Source organism: Rhinoderma darwinii, chromosome 3 (assembly GCF_050947455.1).
Source record: "Rhinoderma darwinii isolate aRhiDar2 chromosome 3, aRhiDar2.hap1, whole genome shotgun sequence".
NCBI classification, from domain to species: Eukaryota; Metazoa; Chordata; class Amphibia; order Anura; family Rhinodermatidae; genus Rhinoderma; species Rhinoderma darwinii.
This window is the reverse complement of record NC_134689.1, coordinates 373169719-373192749: the sequence shown is the minus strand read 5'-3', so window position 1 is coordinate 373192749 and position 23031 is coordinate 373169719. Positions and strand designations below refer to the sequence as shown.

At 44.2% G+C, this 23031-nt stretch overlaps 1 protein-coding gene across 1 annotated transcript in view; it reads right to left on the bottom strand.

Annotated features, from left to right (window-relative positions):
• The window catches only part of PTGER1 (prostaglandin E receptor 1), a 30933-nt gene extending 7902 nt beyond the window's left edge, over positions 1–23031 (bottom strand). Inside the window, exon 1 of the mRNA XM_075855384.1 lies at positions 22210–23031. Within this exon, the coding sequence (XP_075711499.1) occupies positions 22210–23019 (810 nt within the window). The 5' untranslated portion in view covers positions 23020–23031. The remainder of the gene's footprint in view (positions 1–22209) is intronic.

The following is a 23031-nucleotide window of genomic DNA, read 5'->3' as shown; positions in this document are numbered from 1 at the left end:
TGTCTGCTGTCCTCAATCGCCGCGGGCAAAAAACGCGGCAAGATAGTGTGGGCAGGTCAAAATCTGCCTCAAAATTCGGTGCGCGGTTCCAGGCGGTCGCAGGTGCGCATGCGTGGGAGTTTGCGGGTGCGCGAGATCGGTCGCACGGGCGGCAGTGTTTGACGGCCCCCATGACGACCCCCATGCTACCCAGGGCCGCCATCAGGGCCGCCATTATGTGAGAGGCCCGGCCAAACCTAATTGAAAGGGGGCCCGCAGCTCACGACATTCTTTTGGTGAAAAAAACAAGCCCCATTGCGGGGGCCTGTTTTTTTTTCTACCAAAGGCAAGTCGCGGCAGTTGCCGGGCCCCCCTTTCAATTAGGTTTGGCCGGGCCTCTCACATCAGTACCTCTAATACCCCCCCTGATGGCGGCCCTGGGTACCATGATATAGTGCTGGACGGAGTACCGTTAACAGGCGGTGCCACGGTAGGGGGGCCCAGAAAATGTAGCTGTAGGGGGCCCTGAAATTCCTGATGGCGGCCCTGTATATATATATATATATATATATATATATATATATATATATATGAAAATAGGAAAGCAGCAGGCCCGCACAGCTTCAGTGGTGGGTGCAAATCCTCCTAGGCTCAGGCTAGGAGCCCTGTATAAATATTAAAACTTATTTTTGCCCATAAAACAAAAAAGTACTTGTGCACCTAGCTGGTCCTGCTTTCTCACTTTACACAGCATTTAGACCAGCCATTTCTGCTCTAAATGTGCACTACAGATAGTTGCCGGCAACCATTTTGGAGACTGTGGACAACAGTATTTCTGTATATATTTAAGGGCTATGTCGTACGTTGGAAGCACTTTTTCTATTAAATGAAAGTATTTTGTATTTTTAGGCAACTTTCAAATGGACTTTTATGAAATAAAATGTTTTACTTTTTACAGTACAGCTTCTATGTATCCTGTATACATAGAAGCTGTATCGTTCTGTTTCAGCCGAATCCGTCAGTTCAGCTGAACTGACGTCAGTTCAGCTGAACTGACGGCTCAGCTGAGAGGGGTTCCTGCGTGTCTCTGATCGATCACATCATAACATAAATTAGATCGATATTAGCTGGATTCAGAGACACACAGGACCAGCTTTCAGCGGACCCGTCAGTTCAGCTGAACTGACGGAATTAACTGAAAGAGAATGATACAGCTTCTATATATACAGGATACATAGAAGCTGTATCGTATAAAGTAAACAATTTTTTTATAACAGTGAATTTGAAAGTTGCTTAAGAACACAAAATACATTCATTAAATTTAAAAAAAAAAATGCTTCCAAAGGTCTACATAGCCTATAAGGAACTTAAATGCTTTGGTGACAGGAGCTATTCTAAGGTAAATATCTCTAAATGTGAAGCCTTGAACATTTCCAGCCCCCCAGGAAAAAAAGGCCTTGAACATTTCCAGCCCCCCAGAAAAAAAGTTACCTTTTCAGAAATATCACGGTTTTAGGTGTCAGCAACATATAAGATATCAGAGGTTCAGCTTCCGCTAGACCAGGTTAATATATATAAACTAAATTATGAGGAATCCTTGACACAGATTGGTAGTAATCTGTAATCTTCAAAAATGGAAGCATTATACATTATTATGGTTTGGAACAGAGAATTTAATTAAAATGTTGATTTTACTAAAACTTTTATTTATTTTTCAAGCAGTCCCTATTAAAATACCATCACAATTTTTTAGCACATTGGATGAACTAACCTCAGATTTTATCTGGAATAGAAAGAGACCCAGGGTCTGGCTTTCCCAGATTTCTGACAGTATTATTTGGCTGCGACATTGGGAAGACTGACGAATTTATTCCAATTCAATAGATTAATTGAATGGAGATTAATTGAAGAATACCAGCTGGGTTTACCATCAACCGCAATATATTGGGCCAAATTGGGGAGTTTTGTTAAGACATATTCACCATTCATTGTGGCAAACATTTATGAATTCATTATTAATAACCGAATAATTTTGAAATTCAGCCAAAATTCAGGCCTGTTAAAGAGGCTCAGTCACCATATTATAAGTGCCCTGTCTCCTACATAATCTGATCGGCGCTGTAATGTAGATAACAGTGGTTTTTATTTTGAAAAACGATCATTTTTGAGCAAGTCATGAACAATTTTAGATTTATGCTAATTCGTTTCTTAATAGACAACTGGGCGTTTTTTTACCTTTTTACCAACTGGGCGTTGTGAAGAGAAGTGTATGACGCTGACCAATCAGTGACCAATCAGCATCATACACTTCTCTTCATTCATTTTTAGTTGCACTCGCAGCAGCAGTTGTACTCGCAGCACAGCGTGATCTCGCGAGATCACACTGTGATGTCACTTACTCCCACATTAACTTTACCGAAGTGTCTTGAGAGTGAATAGACATCACCTCCAGTCAGGATGGGATGTCTATTCACACTCCCAACACTTCGGTAAAGTTTCTGTGAGACTTACTCACACAGCACAGCGTGACCTCGCGAGATCATGCAGTGCTGTCATTCACAGCGTGATATCGCAAGATCACGCTGTGCTGTGATTAAGTCCCACAGAAACATTACCGAAGTATCGGGAGTGTGAATAGACTTCGCGTAATGGCTGGAGGCGATGTCTATTCACTCTCAAGACACTTCGGTAAGGTTAATGTGGGAGTATGTGACAGCACAGCGTGATCTTGCGAGATCACGCTGTGCTGTGAGTACAGCTAAAAATTGCTCATAACTTGCTAAAAAAATGATAGTTTTTCAGAATAAAAACCACTGTTATCTACATTACAGCGCCGATTAGATTTTGTAGGAGATAGGGCACTTATAATTTGGTGACAGAGCCTCTTTTACACTAAGGGTATGTTCCCACGGCAGCGTCCATTACGGCTGAAATCACGGAGCTGTTTTCAGGCGAAAACAGCTCCTGAATTTCAGACGTAATGGCATGTTGCCGGCGTTTTTCGCTGCGTCCATTATGAACGTAATTGGAGCTGTTTTTCTATGGTGCCAATGGAAAACGGCTCCAATTACGTCCCAAGAAGTGACAGGCACTTCTTTGACGCGGGCGTCTTTTTTACGCGCCGTCTTTTGACAGCGGTGCATAAAAAAAATGACGCAGGTGTTAAGCTTTGATAAAGTTCTGATGGGGAGTAGTGTTAAATATCTATCATCCATAGTGGGTGGTAATATGGAGATTAGTCCCCTCTCAATATTTCAATATAACCCTCTAAAAAATATTTGTAAATATATTTTTGCATAATCTATAATCTCTTGAATTAGCTTTAACCCCACACCCACTAGACTTCCCCTCACTAGATTTCTAGATATTACAGACTACTGCAACAAGATCAGACTGATATGCAGATTCATTTTGTTAATAAATGGAATAGGGAACTGGGATCAGTGATTTTCAACAGAGAATGGAAGTCGGCCTTCTTCTGTGTGTGTATCCAGGAGATTACTTATAAAATCATTAATAGATGGTACTTTGTCCCTAGCAATTATGCTAAGATATCCTATCATGCCCCTACACATTTTTGGAGCTGCCGGTAGTAGCGCACACAAGGAAAGTTTCCAGTTGCCCGAAAACCCCCAGGGCCGGCTTATTTTTGGAGATACAGCTCCAGCCTCCGCTATATCGTTGGTTCAGGGAGACCCTCACATACAATTGGGTTCAATTGTATCCGCGTCCTTAGGACGCAGATACAATAGGCAGCGCTGGCAAAGCAATGCAATCATCAGTTCCCTTCCCCGCCATTCTGCGCTTTTCTTGTGATGCAGGCAGCGAGATGACGTTGTTCCCCGGGAGCAGGCCTGGTCAGAAGAGACCAGACCTGCATCACTGAAAAACAGTGTGGGAACGGGGACAGGTGATTGCTTGTTGTGGCATGCACATCTACATGGGCACTGTGGCACAATCTACATGGGCACATGGACACTGTAACACTATCTACAGGGGGCCCTGTGTCACTATCTTAAGGGACACTGTGGCATTATCTACAGGGGCAGTGTGGCACTATCTACAAGGGCGCAGTGTGTGGAACTATCTCCATGGGCACTGAGGCATTATCTCCATGGGCACGATCTACAGTGGCACTGTGGCACGATCTACAGTGGCACTGTGGCACGATCTACAGAGGGCAGTGTGTGGCACTATCTACATGGGCACTATCTACAGGGGGCACTGTGTATGCCACTATCTACGCTGGTCAGCACATATCCACTAGCCTAGCCCTTTATATTAGAGCTTGTACTATAAAGGGCTAGGCTGGTGGATACGTGCAGACCAATACACGTAGCTTAAAAACCAGGGTAGTGGGAGCATGTCAAAAATAACTTGGTTTAAAAACTATGAGGGTATGTGCACACGATAACTGCCTTTTACGTCTGAAATTACAGACTGTTTTCAGGAGAAAACAGCTGCGTCGTTTCAGACGTAAAAGCTCCTCCTCGCATTATGCGAGGCGTCTTTGATGCCTGTAATCTTGAGCTGTTCTTCATTGACTTCAATGAAAAACTGCTCAAATTACGTTGCAAAGAAGTATCCTGCACTTCTTTGACGAGGCAGTCATTTTACGCGTCGTCGTTTGACAGCTGTCAAACGACGACGCGTAAATGACAGGTCGTCAGCACAGTACGTCGGCAAACCCATTCAAATGAATGGGCAGATATTTGCCGACGTATTGGAGCCGTATTTTCAGGCGTAAATCGAGGCATAATATGCCTCATTTACGCCTGAAAATAGGTCGTGTGAACCCAGCCTGAAAATCCTGCATTTGTCCCTGGCGGGGGGTGCTTGGGTACTCTACTGTATATATGGTGAGCGTGCCCACTAATATAGCCTTTTTGGCGATCAGTTATTAACATAATAAATAATTGCGTAGACACGGACCTTATAAATAAGCCTAAGTTGGTACTTCTATATATCTTTACGCCTTAATGCCATCTTCGACAAAAAAAAATGATTACGCTCTTGCTTTCTGCCACACGTAGTCTTATTCCCAAATATTGGAAGCATCATTATATAGCAATAAGTAATAAATGTCTTAAGGAGGTGAATAATTTGGAGAGATTGAAAGAGTATAGGGCTATCTATAGGGATAATCAACTGAGCTTTTTAGCGCAATGGGCCCCATGACACTCCAAAGCATTGTCCATACTCTCTGGTCTACACATATAAGATTTAGTACAATGAGGCTTCAGCATATCTAGCATCTTGCTTTCCAATTTAAGTGTATGCAAATTAGCTGTCCTCCAGCAGATGGAAAACCATCGATCTAGTGCCTATCAGAGGTAGCTTACCTGTAAGTCAATGTCCGAGCCATAGCAGAGCCTTGAAACACGTTCTAGAGATTTACACAAAGCCAAAAGTCTATTATATGGTAGATCAATACAAATATATACATTTATATACAAATACATAATAATGGACTACAATCACTACAGTAAATTCTGAAGAAATGCATTAGGATAACTCCTGCCCATATGCCTCTATCGGATAGGTCCCCCAAAAGCAGCTATTTGCCAGGGGTATCAGGAACCAAACCTACAATGTTTAGCTGTGATGAGACAACCCCTTTAATATTTTCTACAAATAGGCATTACGAAAATAAAAGTAACACTGTCTACACTACATTATTATAAGGCCCAGTTCACATATGCGTCGTGGGTTTCTGTTGTTCTGTTCCATCAGAAGTGACGGTTCCGTTGCCACACAGACACCACCGGCAGCCAAAGGAACCCATTGACTTTAATGGTTTCCGTCAGCTTTCCATTGGGCTGTCTGCGGATTTACTAGAAACAATAGCGCAGCATGCTTTGCTATTGTTTCGATTCTACGACAGAGACCCCTAACAGAGCCCCCAATGCAGATGTGAACGGGGCCTAAGTTGTCCAACTTCATCAGAGTCTGAATAATTACATAAATGAGACAGAACCAATACTAAATGCCAAAACAAGCACAGATGGGAAGAAAGTGTCAAAATGGTGCCAGACATCACTTGTATGGATATAGTCGTCTAGTCACCAGCTGTCTCTAATTTCCGAGAGTCGACCATCTGTACAATATTGCTCTTTTTTCTTTTATTTGCATTTAAACCTCATCAGCAATTCATGGTCCCCAGAGATTTGGTCAGTATTATTGAACAACATTACTAGAGAAATGCATTTAAATTCAGCGACTACTTCCTGATGAGGAACCAGTAACATGTTTCTCCGTGTACGGCAGGCTAAGGCTGTGTTTACATTTGCATTCAACGTTCCATCAGAGGAGCTGAACAACGAGAATACTGGAAGAGCGGGATCCATCAGACAAAATAGGGCTGCATGCTGCACTAATTTGTACAGCAAAGACGATGGATCTGCGATGGAGATCCTTAATGGAGCCGCTGACGCAGATGTGAACAGGGCTTAAGACACAATGGTCCATCGTAAATAGTCAATAGTTTTAAATTAGTGACTGCATCAGCATGTGACAGGAGAGTACATACAGTGAAGGAAATACGTATTTGATCCCTTGCTGATTTTGTAAGTTTGCCCACTGTCAAAGACATGAACTGAACAGTCTAGAATTTTTAGGCTAGGTTAATTTTACCAGTCAGAGATAGATTATATATAAAAAAAAAAAAAGAAAATCACATTGTCAAAATTATATATATTTATTTGCATTGTGCACAGAGAAATAAGTATTTGATCCCTTTGGCAAACAAGACTTAATACTTGGTGGCAAAACCCTTGTTGGCAAGCACAGCAGTCAGATGTTTTTTGTAGTTGATGATGAGGTTTTCACACATGTTAGATGGAATTTTGGCCCACTCCTCTTTGCAGATCATCTGTAAATCATTAAGTTTTCGAGGCTGTCGCTTGGCAACTCGGATCTTCAGCTCCCTCCATAAGTTTTCGATGGGATTAAGGTCTGGAGACTGGCTAGGCCACTCCATGACCTTAATGTGCTTCTTTATTAGCTACTCCTTTGTTGCCTTGGCTGTATGTTTCGGGTCATTGTCGTGCTGGAAGACCCAGCCATGAGCCATTTTTAATGTCCTGGTGGAGGGAAGGAGGTTGTCACTCAGGATTTGACGGTATATGGCTCCATCCATTCTCCCATTGATGCGGTGAAGTAGTCCTGTGCCCTTAGCAGAGAAACACCCCCAAAACATAATGTTTCCACCTCCATGCTTGACAGTGGGGACAGTGTTCTTTGGGTCATAGGCAGCATTTCTCTTCCTCCAAACATGGCGAGTAGAGTTAATGCCAAAGAGCTCAATTTTAGTCTCATCTGACCACAGCACCTTCTCCCAATCACTCTCAGAATCATCCAGATGTTCATTTGCAAACTTCAGACAGGCCTGTACATGTGCCTTCTAGAGCAGGGGGACCTTGCGGGCACTGCAGGATTTTAATCCATTACGGTGTAATGTGTTACCAATGGTTTTCTTGGTGACTGTGGTCCCAGCTGCCTTGAGATCATTAACAAGTTCCCCCCGTGTCGTTTTCGGCTGAGCTCTCACCTTTCTCAGGATCAAGGATACCCCACGAGGTGAGATTTTGCATGGAGCCCCAGATCGATGTCGATTGATAGTCATTTTGTATGTCTTCCATTTTCTTACTATTGCACCAACAGTTGTCTCCTTCTCACCCAGCGTCTTACTTATGGTTTTGTAGCCCATTTCAGCCTTGTGCAGGTCTATGATCTTGTCCCTGACATCCTTAGAAAGCTCTTTGGTCTTGCCCATGTTGTAGAGTTTAGAGTCAGACTGATTAATTGAGTCTGCGGACAGGAGTCTTTTATACAGGTGACCATTTAAGACAGCTGTCTTTAATGCAGGCACCAAGTTGATTTGGAGCATGTAACTGGTCTGGAGGAGGCAGAACTCTTAATGGTTGGTAGGGGATCAAATACTTATTTCTCTGTGCACAATGCAAATAAATATATATAATTTTGACAATGTGATTTTCTTTTTTTTTTTCTTTTTTTTTTTAATATATAATCAATCTCTCACTGGTAAAATTAACCTAGCCTAAAAATTCTAGACTGTTCATGTCTTTGACAGTGGGCAAACTTACAAAATCAGCAAGGGATCAAATACTTATTTCCTTCACTGTAGACCTACTGACTACTGAGTCTGATTTAAAACTTCTCCAGACCAGGAGGACCTAGAGTATGTTGCCACCACCTCCACTACTTACCAAATCTTTTAGGAGATGAGGGTGGCCTAAACCTTTGGCCATTTCCCCGTCACTATTTTGTTAACGTGGACTTTATAGTGTCACGGTGGGTGTGGACCCACTGGGCTGTAACGCCATTGCGGGATAGCAGCTGGCCACCAGGATACCAAGTAAATGTCTATAGTTCGAATAAGGGTACCTGTAGTAATTAAGACAGTACCGATGGTTAGGCTCGGAAGGGATCTTGGCAGTAGGCAGACACAAGGCGCGATGTAACACAGCAAGCGTAGTATACAGCACAACATGACTCCAACTCTCTATGGCACAGCAACAAGGTAGAATGGGATACAGGATACAGGTAGCAGGTACAGGAACACTGGGAACTGGAAAATACTAAGGGACCATTTGCAAAGACTAACGTGTAAACACAACAATGCTCAGGCAATGAAGGAAGGGGTAGGGCCCTTCTTATAGTCCAGGGTGATCATGGGCTAATTTGACATACTATTCAAGTGTGCGTGCTGGTCCTTTAAGGCCAGGCATGACCGTGCCCGTGCACCCTACAGGACACAGCAGTGTGAAGCGGAAATGAGCGCTGGCGTCTCCTGAGGAGTGCTGACTGATCCATGGCTGCAGCCATCGGGGGTGAGTAATCCTGATGGTCCAAAGGCCATGGGTGTCACAGTATCCCCCTTCTTATGCCCCCTCCTCTTGGGACCAGAGCGGGAGAAAAACCTCTTCACGAGGGTAGGAGAATTGAGGTTCTCCTCTGACTCCCAGGACCTCTCTTTTGGATTAAGTCCCCTCCGGTCACCAAATAAAAAGTTCTTTCTCCTACTTTCTTGGTGTCCAGGATCTCCTTAACCTTGCATGTATCCGATGAACTGCTGGGGGCAACTGCAGGACTAGGAGTCTTGTTGTAGCGGTTCAGGACCACAGGCTTCAGTAGGGAGACATGGAAGGAGTTTGGGATCTTGAGGGTAGGAGGCAGCCGAAGCTTGTAGGGGACAGGGTAAATCTGTTGTAAGATCTCGAAGGGTCCGAGGAACCTGGGAGCAAACTTGTATGACGGCACCCTCAGCCGGATATTCCTAGAGGACAGCCAGACCTTGGTAGAAACTGGGGAGGCTCTCTTCTCCTTGTGTCTGCCCTTCGTTTCATGCGGTCGACTGCCAGCCGAATAGAGGATCGGGTTTGCTGCCAGATCTGCAGGAAGTCCCTGAAAGTAGAATCAGCTGCGGCACCTCGGACGTAACGGACTCTGGGAGAGGAATTCGTGAGTGTTGGCCGTAGATGATGAAGAATGGTGTGGTTCTTGTGAACTCGCTTTTATGGTTATTATAAGAGAACTCGACCCAAGGAAAAAACTGCACCAAGTCATCATGCTGCCTGGAGATGAAGTGTTGCATGTAGTTATCCATGATCTGATTGATCCTCTTGACTATAGGGCAGTCATATGTCCGGTGTGGGGGCAGCATCTCTGCCTCCCTCTTGATGAAGACATCTGAGAACAGAGAATAGTGAGAAGGCAATCCTGCCAATGACTGAGGCAGAGGAGGCTGGACAGGATGGATCTGCCCCAGGCAGCGGTTGAGGCACTTGGGACCTCACTTGAGAACCTCTCTGGAATGCCAGTTCAGAACTGGGGCATGTAGTCAGAGCCAAGGCAGACCCAGCAGCACAGGGTTGACGGCCTTGGGTAGGACAAGAAACAACATGAGCTCAGAATGAAGGGCTCCCACTTGGAGCTTAAAGGAACAGTGTCATCGCAAATAATTTTTTTATATGTTAAAGATGTTAGTGCTTTAATAAAAACGTTTATATTCATTTGTGTGTTTGTGTTTTACTTTTTCTTATTTTTACACTTTTTCTTCCCTATGGGGGCTGCCATTTTTTGTTCCATTTCTGTGTGTGTCGATTAACGACACACACAGACATGGAATACGGCAGCCACAGTCCCATAGGGACTGCGAACGGCTCCCGTCCCATTGACTGCCGTGTACGGCGTCTGTGTGGGAACTGCGCATGCGCCGCTCCCACACAGTCCTATTCGAAATTGGCGCCGTCCGGCGCCATTTTCCTGTGGACCGGAAGTCGCGGCCGGACAGTAATATTACTACTTCCGGTCGCGGCTTCCGGACTTGTGCACATGGAACAGCGGCAGCAAACGGAGCGGACGGGCCGGAGGGAGCCGCGGCGGCAGGAGCAGGTAAGAGATTTCAATGTATGTTAGTGTTTGTGTGTGTTTACTACTGTATGTAAACCTACTACACTGTGGGTTACCTCAAAAAATGGCGACACACAGTGTAGGAGGTTAAACCTTTCAAACCCCTCGTTTATCCCGGCACTAGCCAGGATAAAGGAGGGGGGGATGCTGAGAGCTCACTAGAGCGAGGGCTTTTAACCCAATGTTGCAATGCTGCAATTTTGGGAACAGCCCCATCTAGTGACCAAAAATGGGTAGTATTATAAATTAGAAATAATTTATAATATTTCCTGGCTTGTGCCAAAAAAAAAAAAAAAATGTGAACAATGTTTAATCACCCACACACTAAATGTTTAATTTTTTAAAAAAAAACATGTTTTTCTGGCAACACATTCCCTTTAAGCACAATCGGGTCGGGCAGAGGCAGTCCATTCACCAAGGCAACAATCAATGGCCTCTCCAGGGGGGTTATGGGCACCTGGAGAAGATCCACCAGGTCTCTCTGAATGAAGTTAGCTGCGGATCCAGATAGGCAGAGACCCTGTGCGTCTTTTCACCGGATACTATGGTCACGGGGATGTACATTTTGGAAGAAAGTCCTTCGCCACCCAGAGATGTCTCTGCAACCAACCCTAGGCTCTAGGGCTTTTGGGGGCACAGACGTAAAAGATGGCCTCCGAGGCCGCAATACAGACAGAGTCCCGAAGTGCGTCTGCATTGTTTCTTCTGAAAAGACAACTTGAGATGGTCCATTCTCATAGACTCCTCTGGTGGAACAGCTGATGAGGGCAGCAGGGGTTGCTGAAATGTAGGAGCCGATCTAGGGAGTCCTCCCGACGAACCTCTTGAGACCGTTCTTGGATCCCGATGTCGGTCCGGGCGGCCTGAAGAATGAGGTCATCCAGGGTAGATGGCAGATCTTGGGCGGCAAGCTCGTCCTTAATTTCAGGGGACAATCCCTGACAGAATGTAGCCACCAAGGCCTTGTTGTTCCAGGTTAGTTCGGCAGCTAGGGTGCGGAATCAAAAGGCGTACTCGCCCACGGAGGTGTCCTCCTGGCATAGGGTCAGCAAGGATGCAGCAGTCGATTAAACTCTCCCGGGTTCCTCAAATATAGTACGGAAAGTCTGTACGAACCGGTGTAACTCACGGATCTCTTGTCCTTGACGTTCCCAAATGGGGTTCACCCATGCCAGGGCTTTGCCAGTGAGGAGAGAGATTATGAAAGCGATCTTTACGTCATCAGAAGGGAAGGCCTCTGCATACAATGTGAAGTGAATCTGGAATTGGTTCAGAAATCCCCTGCAGGTCCTCTTGTCTCCATCATAGCGATGAGGTAGTGGCAGAAAAAATCGGCAGTTACCACTGCCAGGAGGTGTAGTAGTAGGAACAGCAGAGGTAACAGGAGCAGGCATAGTATACGGCAAAACACGACTCCAACACTCTATGGCACAGGAACAAAGTAGCACAGGATACAGGTACCAGGTACGGGAACACTGGGAACTGGAAAACACTAAGGGGCCATTTGCAAAGACTAACATGGGTAAACACAACAATGCTCAGACAATGAAGGAAGGGGCAGGGCCCTTCTTATAGTCCAGGATGATCATGGGCTAATTTGACATACTATTCAGGTGCGCGTGCTGGCCCTTTAAGGCCAGGCACGAGCGTGCGCGCACACCCTACGGGACACAGCAGAATGAAGCGTAAGTGAGCGCTGGCGTCTCCTGAGGAGGAGATGCGGGCCAGCGCTCACAGATCCATGGCTGCGGCCGTTGGGGGTGAGTATTCCCGACGGTCCACGGCCATGGGTGTCACATATAGCACCTACATGGAACGTCTCTATGGTACATACTCCCTTAGTAAAAGAGATAGTAAATGTAAAGATGGTATATTGACAATATGGCAGCACAATGGCTCGCTGGTTAGCATTTCTGCAGTTCAGCAGTGAGTCAATGAGTTTGAATCCAACCAGGGCTACATCTACATTACTTTATATATTCTCCATGTCAAGGTTTCCTCATACAATCTAAAAATGTAGTAGCTTCCCACATAACTGATACTGGTCTGTGTTAGCATCCCTACACGCAGTAAATAGTGCTGCAAAATACACTATATAAGGAATGGGTTAAAAATGCAGATCAAGAAGGGTCAGTATGTGAATAATGAGTGAGCATGAACATGTGGTGCTAAAAGTTGCGTCAATGTCGTTTTTTATACCCAAAATTGGTTAAGGCTGGATAATCAGGTACATTAATTCTATGTAGGTAGGTATATGAGGTGGGACACATTGTTTAGGATAATAACACAACACAAAAAAGCATGGCTCCTGGATGGGGCGGATGTTATAGCTCCAAATTATGTGTGCCTACAAAAGGGTCACTTAACCATGGTTCCCAAGAACTTGGTCAAGGGTGCCTTCGAAGACCACATTGGCAAGAGCCCTCACGCGTAGGGACAGAAAACTGATCCCACTCGACTGAATGTCTCATTCAGATGAGCGTGTATCTCGTCCGTGTGACGGCCGTTAAAACAACGGCCGTCACATGGACTCACGTATTTCAATGGGGCCGTTCACACGACCGTTGTTTCAACAGCGCATGTGAAGGGTCCGTGAAAAAATAGTCTATGGGGGATACGTGACAACGCATCCCGCACGGGTGCACCTCAGACGAGAAAAACTGCAGTTTTTCACGTCCGAGGTTAGCTACGCTCATCTGACTGTAGCCTTAGAGATCCTATTTCCTCACACGTTGTCCAGTCTCTCTCCCCGGGTCTCACTTGTCACCTAACTAAAATATTTTGCTACTCTCTTTCTTCTGGAATCTTTCCCTCCTCTTTTAAACATGCTGTTATAACCCCATTACTGAAAAAAAACAATTCTTGACTTGTTCTGCGCAGAAAACTACCGACCTGTCTCTAATCTCCACCTCATCTTCACTTAACTCCTGGAATGCTTGTCTTCTCTAGTCTAATCCACTATCGCTCTGCTAACTCTCTTCTTGACCCCTTACAATCTGGTATATCTCTGGCCGCACATTCAGTGCATCATTTGTTGATTCTACTTCTTCTCTTCCCCTTGCTGTTGGGGTTCCCCGGGCATCAGTACTAGGTCCGCTTCTCTTTTCTCTCTACACAGCCCCTATTGGACAAACCATCAGAAGATTTTGCTTCCAGTACAATCTCTACGATGATGACAGCGAATCAGAAAAGTAGGTATAAAAAGTCTACACACCCCTGTTAAAATGCCAGGTTACAAAATCAGTACAAGATGAATAATTTCAGAACTTTTTCCACCTTTAATGTCACCTATAATCTGTACAATTGTATTGAAAAACAAACTGAAATCTTTTAGAGTGGAAAAATAAAAATAACAAAAATAATGGGGTTGCATAAATGTCCACACCCTTAAACTAATACTTTGTTGAATTACCCTTTGACTTTATAACAGCATTCAGTCTTTTTGGGTAGAAGTCTATCAGCATTTGACTTGGCAATTGTTGGCCACTCTTCCTTGCAAAAGCGCTCCAAATCTATCAGATTGCAAGAGCATCTTCTGTGCACAGCCCTCTTCAGGTCACCCCACAGATTTTCAATGGAATTCAGGTCTGGGCTCTGGCTGGACCATTCCAAAACTTTGACCTTCTTCTGGTGAAGCCATTCTTTTGTTGATTTGGAGGTTCTGCTTTGGGTCATTGTCGTGCTGAAAGGTGAAATTCCTCTTCATCTTCAGCTTTTTAGCAGAGGCCTGCAGGTTTTGTGCCAATATTGACAGATATTTGGAGCTGTTCATAATTCCCTCCACCTTGCCCCAGTTCCAGCTGCAGAAAAACAGCCCCAAAGCATAATGCTGCCTCCACCATGCTCTATAAAGCTGCCTCCACCATGCTCCATAATGCTGCATCCACCATGCTCCATAATGCTGCCTCCACCTTGCTCCATAATGCTGCCTCCACCATGCTCCATAATGCTGCCTCCACCATGCTCCATAATGCTGCATCCACCATGCTCCATAATGCTGCCTCCACCTTGCTCCATAATGCTGCCTCCACATTGCTCCATAATGCTGCCCCCACAATGCTCCATAATGCTGCCTCCACCATGCTCCATAATCCCGCCTCCACCATGCTCCATATTGCTGCCTCCACCATGCTCCATAATGCTGCCTCCACCATGCTTCATAATGCTGCCTCCACCATGCTCCATAATGCTGCCTCCACCATGCTCCATAATCCCGCCTCCACCATGCTCCATAATGCTGCCTCCACCATGCTCCATAATGCTGCCTTCACCATGCTCCATAATGCTGCCTCCACCATGCTCCATAATGCTGCCTCCACCATGCTCCATAATGCTCCCTCCACCATGCTTCATAATGCTGCCTCCACCATGCTCCATAATGCTGCCTCCACCATGCTCCATAATGCTGCCTCCACCATGCTCCATAATGCTGCCTCCACCATGCTCCATAATGCTGCCTCCACCATGCTCCATAATGCTGCCTCCACCATGCTCCATAATGCTGCCTCCACCATGCTTCAGTGTGGGGATGGTGTTCTTACGGTGATGTGCAGTGTTGGCTTTGCAACAAACATACCTTTTGTAATTATGGCCAAAAAGTTCAACCTGTGTCTCATCAGACCATAACACGTTTTCCCACATGCTTTTGGCAAACTTGATGTAGGTCTTTGCAAAATATAGCCAGGCTTGGATGTTTTTCTTTGTTAGAAAAGGCTTCTGCCTTGTCACCCTACCCCACAGCCCTGACATATGAAGAAAACTGGAGATTGTTGTCACATGCACTACACAACCAGTACCCGCCAGAAAGTCCTGCAGCTCCTTTAATGTTGCTGTAGGCCTCTTGGTAGCCTCCCGGACCAATTTTCATCTTGTCTTTTCATCAAGTTTTGAGTGACGTCCAGTTCTTGGTAATGTCACTGTTATGCCAAATGTAATCCACTTCTTGGTGACTGTCCTCACTATGTCCCATGGTATATCTAATGCCTTGAAAATTCTTTGGAACCCTTCTCCTGACTGATGCCTTGCAACAATCAGATCCCTTTGACGTGTTGTAAGCTCTTTACGGACCATGGCTTTTGCTGTCCCATGCAACAAAGAAAATGTCAGGAAAATCCTAATAGAACAGCTGAACTTTACATGGGGTTACTCAGGATCACTTTAAATAATGGCAGCTGTGTACTTATAGTTACATAGTTAGTACGGCTGGAAAAAGACACATGTCCATCAAGTTCAACCAAGGTTGAAATGTGATTGGCTAATTCTGAACACAACCACATCCCCAATTATAAGAGGGTGTTCACACTTATGCAACCACATTTTTGTAGTTTTGTTATTTTTATTTTTCCCCTCTAAAAGATTTCAGTTTGTTTTTCAATGGAATTTTACAGATTATGGGTCACATTAAAGGTGGAAAAATTTTGAAATGATTTATCTTGGACTGATTTTTGGACATGACAAAAACGGGTATTTTAACAAGGGTGTGTAGACTTTTTATATCCACTGTAAATCTCACCGTGACATCACCCCTGCTCTAATACAAACCACCAGTGATTGTCTGTCCGCTGCCTCTAACATCATGTCCTCTCTCTATCTAAAACTGAATCTTCCAAAAACGGAGCTCCTTGTGTTTCCACCATCTACTAACCTACCTAAACCTGATGTCTCCATCTCTGTGTGGTGGCACTACCATAACTCCTAGGCAGCACGCCCGCTGTCTCGGGGTTATTTTTGACTCAGATCTTTCCTTTACTCCTCACATTCAATCACTTTCACGCTCGTGTCATTTTCACCTCAAAAACATCTCGAGAATCCGCTGTTTTCTTACTGTGGAAAAAGCCAAAACTCTCATTGTTGCTCTGATTCACTCTCGTCTTGACTCCTGTCACTTATTAGTAATCACTCTTCCACTCACTAAACTCTCCCCTCTCCAATCCATCCTGAATGCAGCAGCCAGGCTCATCTTTCTGACCAACCGCTTCACCAACGCCTCTACCCTCTGCCAGTCACTGTACTGGACCGCTACACCAATCCCTCTACCCTGTGCCAGTCACTGCTTTGGATGCTCATTTCCTTCAGAATAAAATTGAAACGTATTACTCTCACCCACAAATCGCTCTACGTTCTGCCAACGACCTTAGATTAACGCCCTCCATAATCAAAACCTCCCACTCCCGTCTCTAGAACTTTTCTTGTGCTGCATTAGTCCTCTGGAATGCGCTACCCCAGACAATAAAAAAAAATTCCTAAACATCCACAGTCTTAAGGCTGAATGCACACGTTGCGTAATTTTATGCGGAAAATCCACATCAAAACCGCAGGTATACACACATAATTTCGCAGTTAAAACCACACCTAATGGTGCGTTTTTTTATGCGTTTTTAGGTGCATTTTTTACATTTTGACGCGGAAATAGGCACGTTATTATGCTGCGTATTTTGTAGCGTTTTTCTTTAAAACTAGACAGATTCACAAGCGGAAACGCAAGATAAATTGACATGCTGTGTATTTTAAAATATGCACCACAGGTCAATTAAGGCCTTATTCACACAAACGTATAATACGTCCGTGCTACGCGCGTCGCACGGACCTATGTTAGTGAGGCCGTTCAGACTGCCAGTGAATTTCACGCAGCGTATGTGCGTTGCGTGAAACTCATGACATGTCCTATACTTGCCCGTGTTTCGCTCTGCACGCACCCATTGAAGTGAATGGGTGCGTGCAAATCGCGCTGGGCACACGGAAGCACTTCCGGGTGCCGCGCATGATTCGCGCAACAGTGAATGAATTGCTCCCCCCCCCCCCACACACAGATAAAGCTTCTTTGGGGCAGTGGTAGGAATATGGGGTCCTTAGGGTGGGGAAACATTTCTAGCATTTCTCCAATGGTAGAGAAGTTGGGGAACACTGGCCTACAGGTTACAGCACTGGATATAATATACACCATGTGGAGGGAGTTAGGTCAAGTAGATGGAGCATGGATCAGATTGTGGACGTGTTTAATGGATTTGGACATGAGCTTTGATTCGGTCCCTCCCTAGTGATGGAGCGCTTCTAAAATATACAGCAAGTCTGGGGATCCTTGTCGTGGATTGCGAGCTTGCGTCCTTTTGGCCAAAATGATTACCAATACCCCAGGTATTTTTCATTATTATGTATATTCGCTTCTCTTGGACACAGCCGGGTCTTTGATGCTGGGAGAGCATGGTGTGTTGTTGTTTGGCATAGCAAGCAGGGTAGCCCGCTCTATGAATTATCAAGGCGTCACAAATAGGCTTCTACCTTGCTATACACGTTGTGTCTCATGACGTACACACTATCCCTCCATGTTTCACTCACTTGCACCCCATTATCCATTTATTTCTATTGAGGCACTTCACTCATTACTGCCCCCTATATTTCACTTATAGTATTACACTTGCACACACACTATTCATTTATTATTTCTTACTACACATCCCATGCACCACACACCACTCCCCTCAAGACTAGTGGGAGTGGCTATTATTATTTAAAGCACCTGCTCGCCCTTTCATCAGCGTTTCTGACCTGGCTGTGTCCATTTGTAAGTATGGCCTTTTTCGGTGTTTTTGTATGTCCCCTTGTTTTTATCGGTTCTGTTAAAATATACAGCATAAGAGATAATAATGGTAATAATGAATCAATGAATGAAGCATCATAAAGCACATTCGCTCAGCATGGAAGGAATGTTACATATCGGGTTAATGGGGAAAATGTATAGCTTTGGATTTGTCCTCTTTCACATTCCCATGGATATAGAACATGGATTATTAGAATAAATGACTGAACTTCAGTCTTTTTCACCTCATTCACTATGCGATCGTGCAGGAATGAGAAATCCCAGATGGATAATAAGCAGAGACAGGAGGGAAGGGAACATATATATGGGGTGAGGACAGAGGATGAGGAAAACCAGAAGATTGAAGGTGGAGAGATTGTCACAGAACAGGAATGAATGAAAAGACAAAGAAACAACATAAAAGATGAAATAATGACCAACACATAGTAATGATGGCACCAGGTCACACACCAGACTATAGTTTATGCCTTCATATTTTTCAAGGCTTCTTCTTCAGACATAGTGGTGCCAGCCTCACTGCTTGTTAGATTGACCCTGCTGCTATTGGCATAGTAACACAGACAAAGACTGGCACTGCTGTCAAAAAGGGTAACAAGTTGTTACCCTTATTATGACAGCAGTGCCGGTCTTTGTCTGGCTTACAGCAGGGTCAATCTCTCTGTGTATTGGTTTATGTATTCAATGATGAAATTCTATTACTGTATTTCTCTCTGTACTACATTGGTGCCACTTTCTCGGTAGAGCAGCCAGTGCCAGTCACAGTATATTGCAATGCCAACCTTTTTTTTTATATACCCTTGTTTATGTAGCAGTGCCTGTTTCTTTATATATAAGCTGGCAAATACAGCAGTGCCAATGTCATATATGACCTTATCTATGAAGCAATTCCAGTCTTTATTTATATGACCTTAGCCATGTAACAATGTCATTCACTTTATATGCTGCCCTGTGAATGCCGCATTACCAGTATCTGTATATAGTAGGGCAATTTGTCTGCTATTCTTCCTTACCCAAGTCTAAAAGTTATGCAACTAGTCGTGTTTAAATCTCCTACCTTTTCTGTAGGCAGCTTGTATGCAGACCTATGTCTCCATGGTAACAGACCACAAACAAACACTGTGTAGTCTGATACTGGAGTAATACTCCCTTACTTCAGTCCCCAACATCCTGCAAACTTAAGTTCGGTAGGTTGACAAGAAGTAAAGGACAGATGGAAGGGAGTATGACTGCAGGATCAGACTACACAGGGTTTGTTTGCAGTTTGTTACCATTAGGTTATGTGCACACGACCTCTTTTCAGACGTAATGGAGGCGTTTTACGCCTCGAATTACGCCTGAAAAGACGGCTCCAATACGTCGGCAAACATCTGCCCATTACTTGCAATGGGTCTTACGATGTTCTGTGCAGACGAGCTGTCATTTTACGCGTCGCTGTCAAAATACGGCGCGTAAAATGACGGCTCATCAAAAGAAGTGCAGGACACTTCTTGTGACGTTTTTGGAGCCGTTTTCTCATAGACTCTATTGAAAACAGCTAAAAAAACGGCCGTAAAAGACGCTGCAAAAAATGCAGCGAAATACGCAAGTTGCTCAAAAAACGTCTGAAAATCAGGGGCTGTTTTCCCTTGAAAACAGCTCCATATTTTGAGACGTTTTTAACTCTGCGTGTGAACATCCCTTAAAATCCATAGGTATGCATAGTAACTTTATACACAAAAAAGGATTATTTTTAATCAAGACAATATGCAAAGTTTGTCATTTCTTATTTTAGACCCATTGGAATACAGCCTAAGGCCAGAAAAAGAAAAAATGCACACACGAACACACGCACGCACGCACGCACGCACGCACGCACGCACGCACACACACACACTTTTTATGCAGTTTTTAGTCCCAAAGCAAGTAGTAAATCCAAAAGGGAAGAAAGTTTTATAAAAAAAAGACTGATGTATCTCCTTTCTTTTCCATCCACTCCTATGTTTTGCTAAAAAAAAAACTGAGCCACAAACTGACAGAAAAACTGCATCAAAAATGCGTGTGTGATCCCAGCCTAAGGGAAAACTCAACTTTTGAACAACATTTAATAATATTCCACATTAAAAATCTACGTGAAATGTTGTGTGACTTACAAATTTAGGTTATATTTACATGCGGCAGATTTGTTGCAGAAATTTCTGTGACTGGATTGTCATCTGAATTGAACTTGCACAAATCCATGCACATTTATGGAGCGTAATTTCTGCAACAAATCTGCCACGTGTAAATCTACCCTTTGGCCATGTTCACACAACATATTTTCAGATGCATTTCGGAGCGTATAATGCTTGTATTACTCTCCGAAATACACCTTCAAACAGCTTCCCAATGATTTCAAAGAGAAATACGCTGTGTAGTTTATATAAGGAGTATTTTTCGTATTTTAATCAAAAAACGCCATGTAAAAATACACTTCTTAAAAAAAAGAAGTGAAATTTTACTTCTTAAAACGCAGATTTTTTCCCATTTCCCATTGACACCTCAAAATACACTTCGAAAAAGCTTGTAAGGCCCTGTTCACACGAGTGTACTCGGTGCATATTTTGGCATCTTTTACGCTCCACAATACACCGGGAAAGTGCGCTGTTAGTACATAAAACACGTTTATTACACAAGCGTATTTAAATTATGCATTACGGAAAAGCATCATGTAAATTCTTTGGTGTGTAAAGCACACTAAGGCCGGATTCACACGAGCGTGTGCTTTTTGCGCACACAAAAAACGCGGCGTTTTGCCTGCGCAGAAGGCACTTAACAGCTCTGTGTGGCCTCAGCATATGATGCGCGGCTGCGTGCTTTTCGCGCAGCCGCCATCATTATGACACTCCGTTTGGATGTTTGTAAACAGAAAAGCACGTGGTGCTTTTCTGTTTTCATTCATCCTTTTCACTGCTGTTGCGCGAATCACGCTGTTCGCACGGAAGTGCTTCCGTGTGGCATGCGTGGTTTTCACGCACCCATTGACTTCAATGGGTGCGTGATGCGCGAAAAACGCTCAAAGAACGGACATTCGTGACTTTTACGCAGCGGACCAACGCTGCGTAAAAATCAGGCACATGTCTGCACGGCTCCATAGACTAATATAGGTCCGTGCGACGCGCGTGAAAATCACGAGCGTTGCACGGACGTATATCCCGTTCGTCTGAATAAGCCCTAAAAACGCGACAAATGTTTCCATAGTCAATGGGAGTCCTAAACGCGCCAAAAAACTTACAAAAAGCGTGCACAAAACGCTTAAAAAAACATGCAGAAAAATATTCAAAACGCTTGGATTTTAAAAAGCCCTTCACAAAAACGCTAGCTTATTTGACACGTTTACAGTTCGGATTTTTTTAGCGCCATGTGAACATGCCAGGAAAATAAAAAACACTTTGAAAATCAGCTCCAAAACCGCCTGGATTCAGAGGTTGTTTTCTCTTGAAATCAGCCTGGTATTTTTCACCCTGAACACATGCAGTGTTTACGTCGCCTCCGAGCTCAGATGTTAGGCGAAATGATAACAGGGTGGAGCTAAACCACTGTGTTTCCAAGGCGAATCATCTACGTATGTGTGTGAATGGAGAAAATAATGTCAAATAACTAAAACTCAGTACAAAAAAACAGCAGTTACACAACACGGTATGTAGATATAGACTGTGAAATGACGCTAAAGAAGAAACTAAACTTTGGTATACCTCGAGCGGGACATCTGCGGCCATCTTTGGTCCCAGCAAACATTTTTAACGAACAATTTGGAAAAGCACTATGAATCATACCGATTTTAAGTAATTTTACGTCTAGAAATTATAATAGTGATATGAACACATTACCGTGAACTCTAAAACAATGATAATTACAATCCCGATAATTGTCACAAGCTCATCCAACCTCCAAAAATCACGGATACATAAATTTTCTCTTATGGACACTGGAAAAAAGTCCCCTATTTTTATAGACGTCCAGGAATTTACGGATGGTTGGCAACCTTGTAATGGAGGGATAAGATAACAAATGTCATAGTTCTAATAGATTATGTTAATGCAGAGATCTAAGAAGAGTCTTATAGATATTTGGGTAGTTTCTGACCACCTATAAATTGGGTGTCTCATGTCACAGTCTATTAACCAACATAGAATTATGCAAGAACAAAGAGAAAAGTGAGTAGGATACATAAAGGTCCTCACCAGTAGTGGGCTCCAGCACACACAAGAAACAATGGTAATTGCCAGCAGTTGCACCATCATTTCCAAATCGTGGGAGCAGGCACCTCGACGCCGTCTCCTGCGATCCTCTCCTGAGGCTCGTAAGAGTCGAGCCTGAAGCAAGGTAATTCCAACTACCACATTACACACCAATGCAGCCACCAGTGATCCAAGACCAAGTCCAGAGAACAGTAGGCAAAATCCTGGAGGCTCCTGTAGAAAACACCAGGTCCCTGAAGGTTGCAGTCCATATGTACCATATCCAAGTAGTGGTAGAGTGGACACCAGAAGAGCTACAGCCCAAGCTAAACCAAGGCCAATCCGAGCTTTGGTTTGGGTAACAACAATTGAATGCCAGAGTGGTCTTGTAAGTCCAATGCATCGCTCACAGGCCATAAGAAGCCCAAGCAGTAGTGGTGAAAGTCCAAAAAATACCATGCAACCCCCAAGAAATTGACATCCTACCCTTGGTAATCCTCCATTAGAATAGAGCCACAGGACAAAGGATCCAGTTATTAGATGTCCAGCCAAGTCTGTCAAAAGGAGCCCTGAAGCCAGGAGTAAAAACTGTGCCCTTGAACGTCGTAGTCTTTGGGAGTGGGAGTAGGCTCGTGCCAGGATCCAGAGGCCCAGGGCATTGGATAATGCCCCAATAGCCATGGAGAGGGATGGAAGAAGTGGGGTTGATGTAGGGGGACGAGATGATGGTGGAGTAGAGTACAAGGGAGAAGTTGGTGGGAAGGAGAAAAACACAGTAGAAAGGGAGGAGTTGGGGTATAGTGGTGGATACATCGGAGGAGAAGA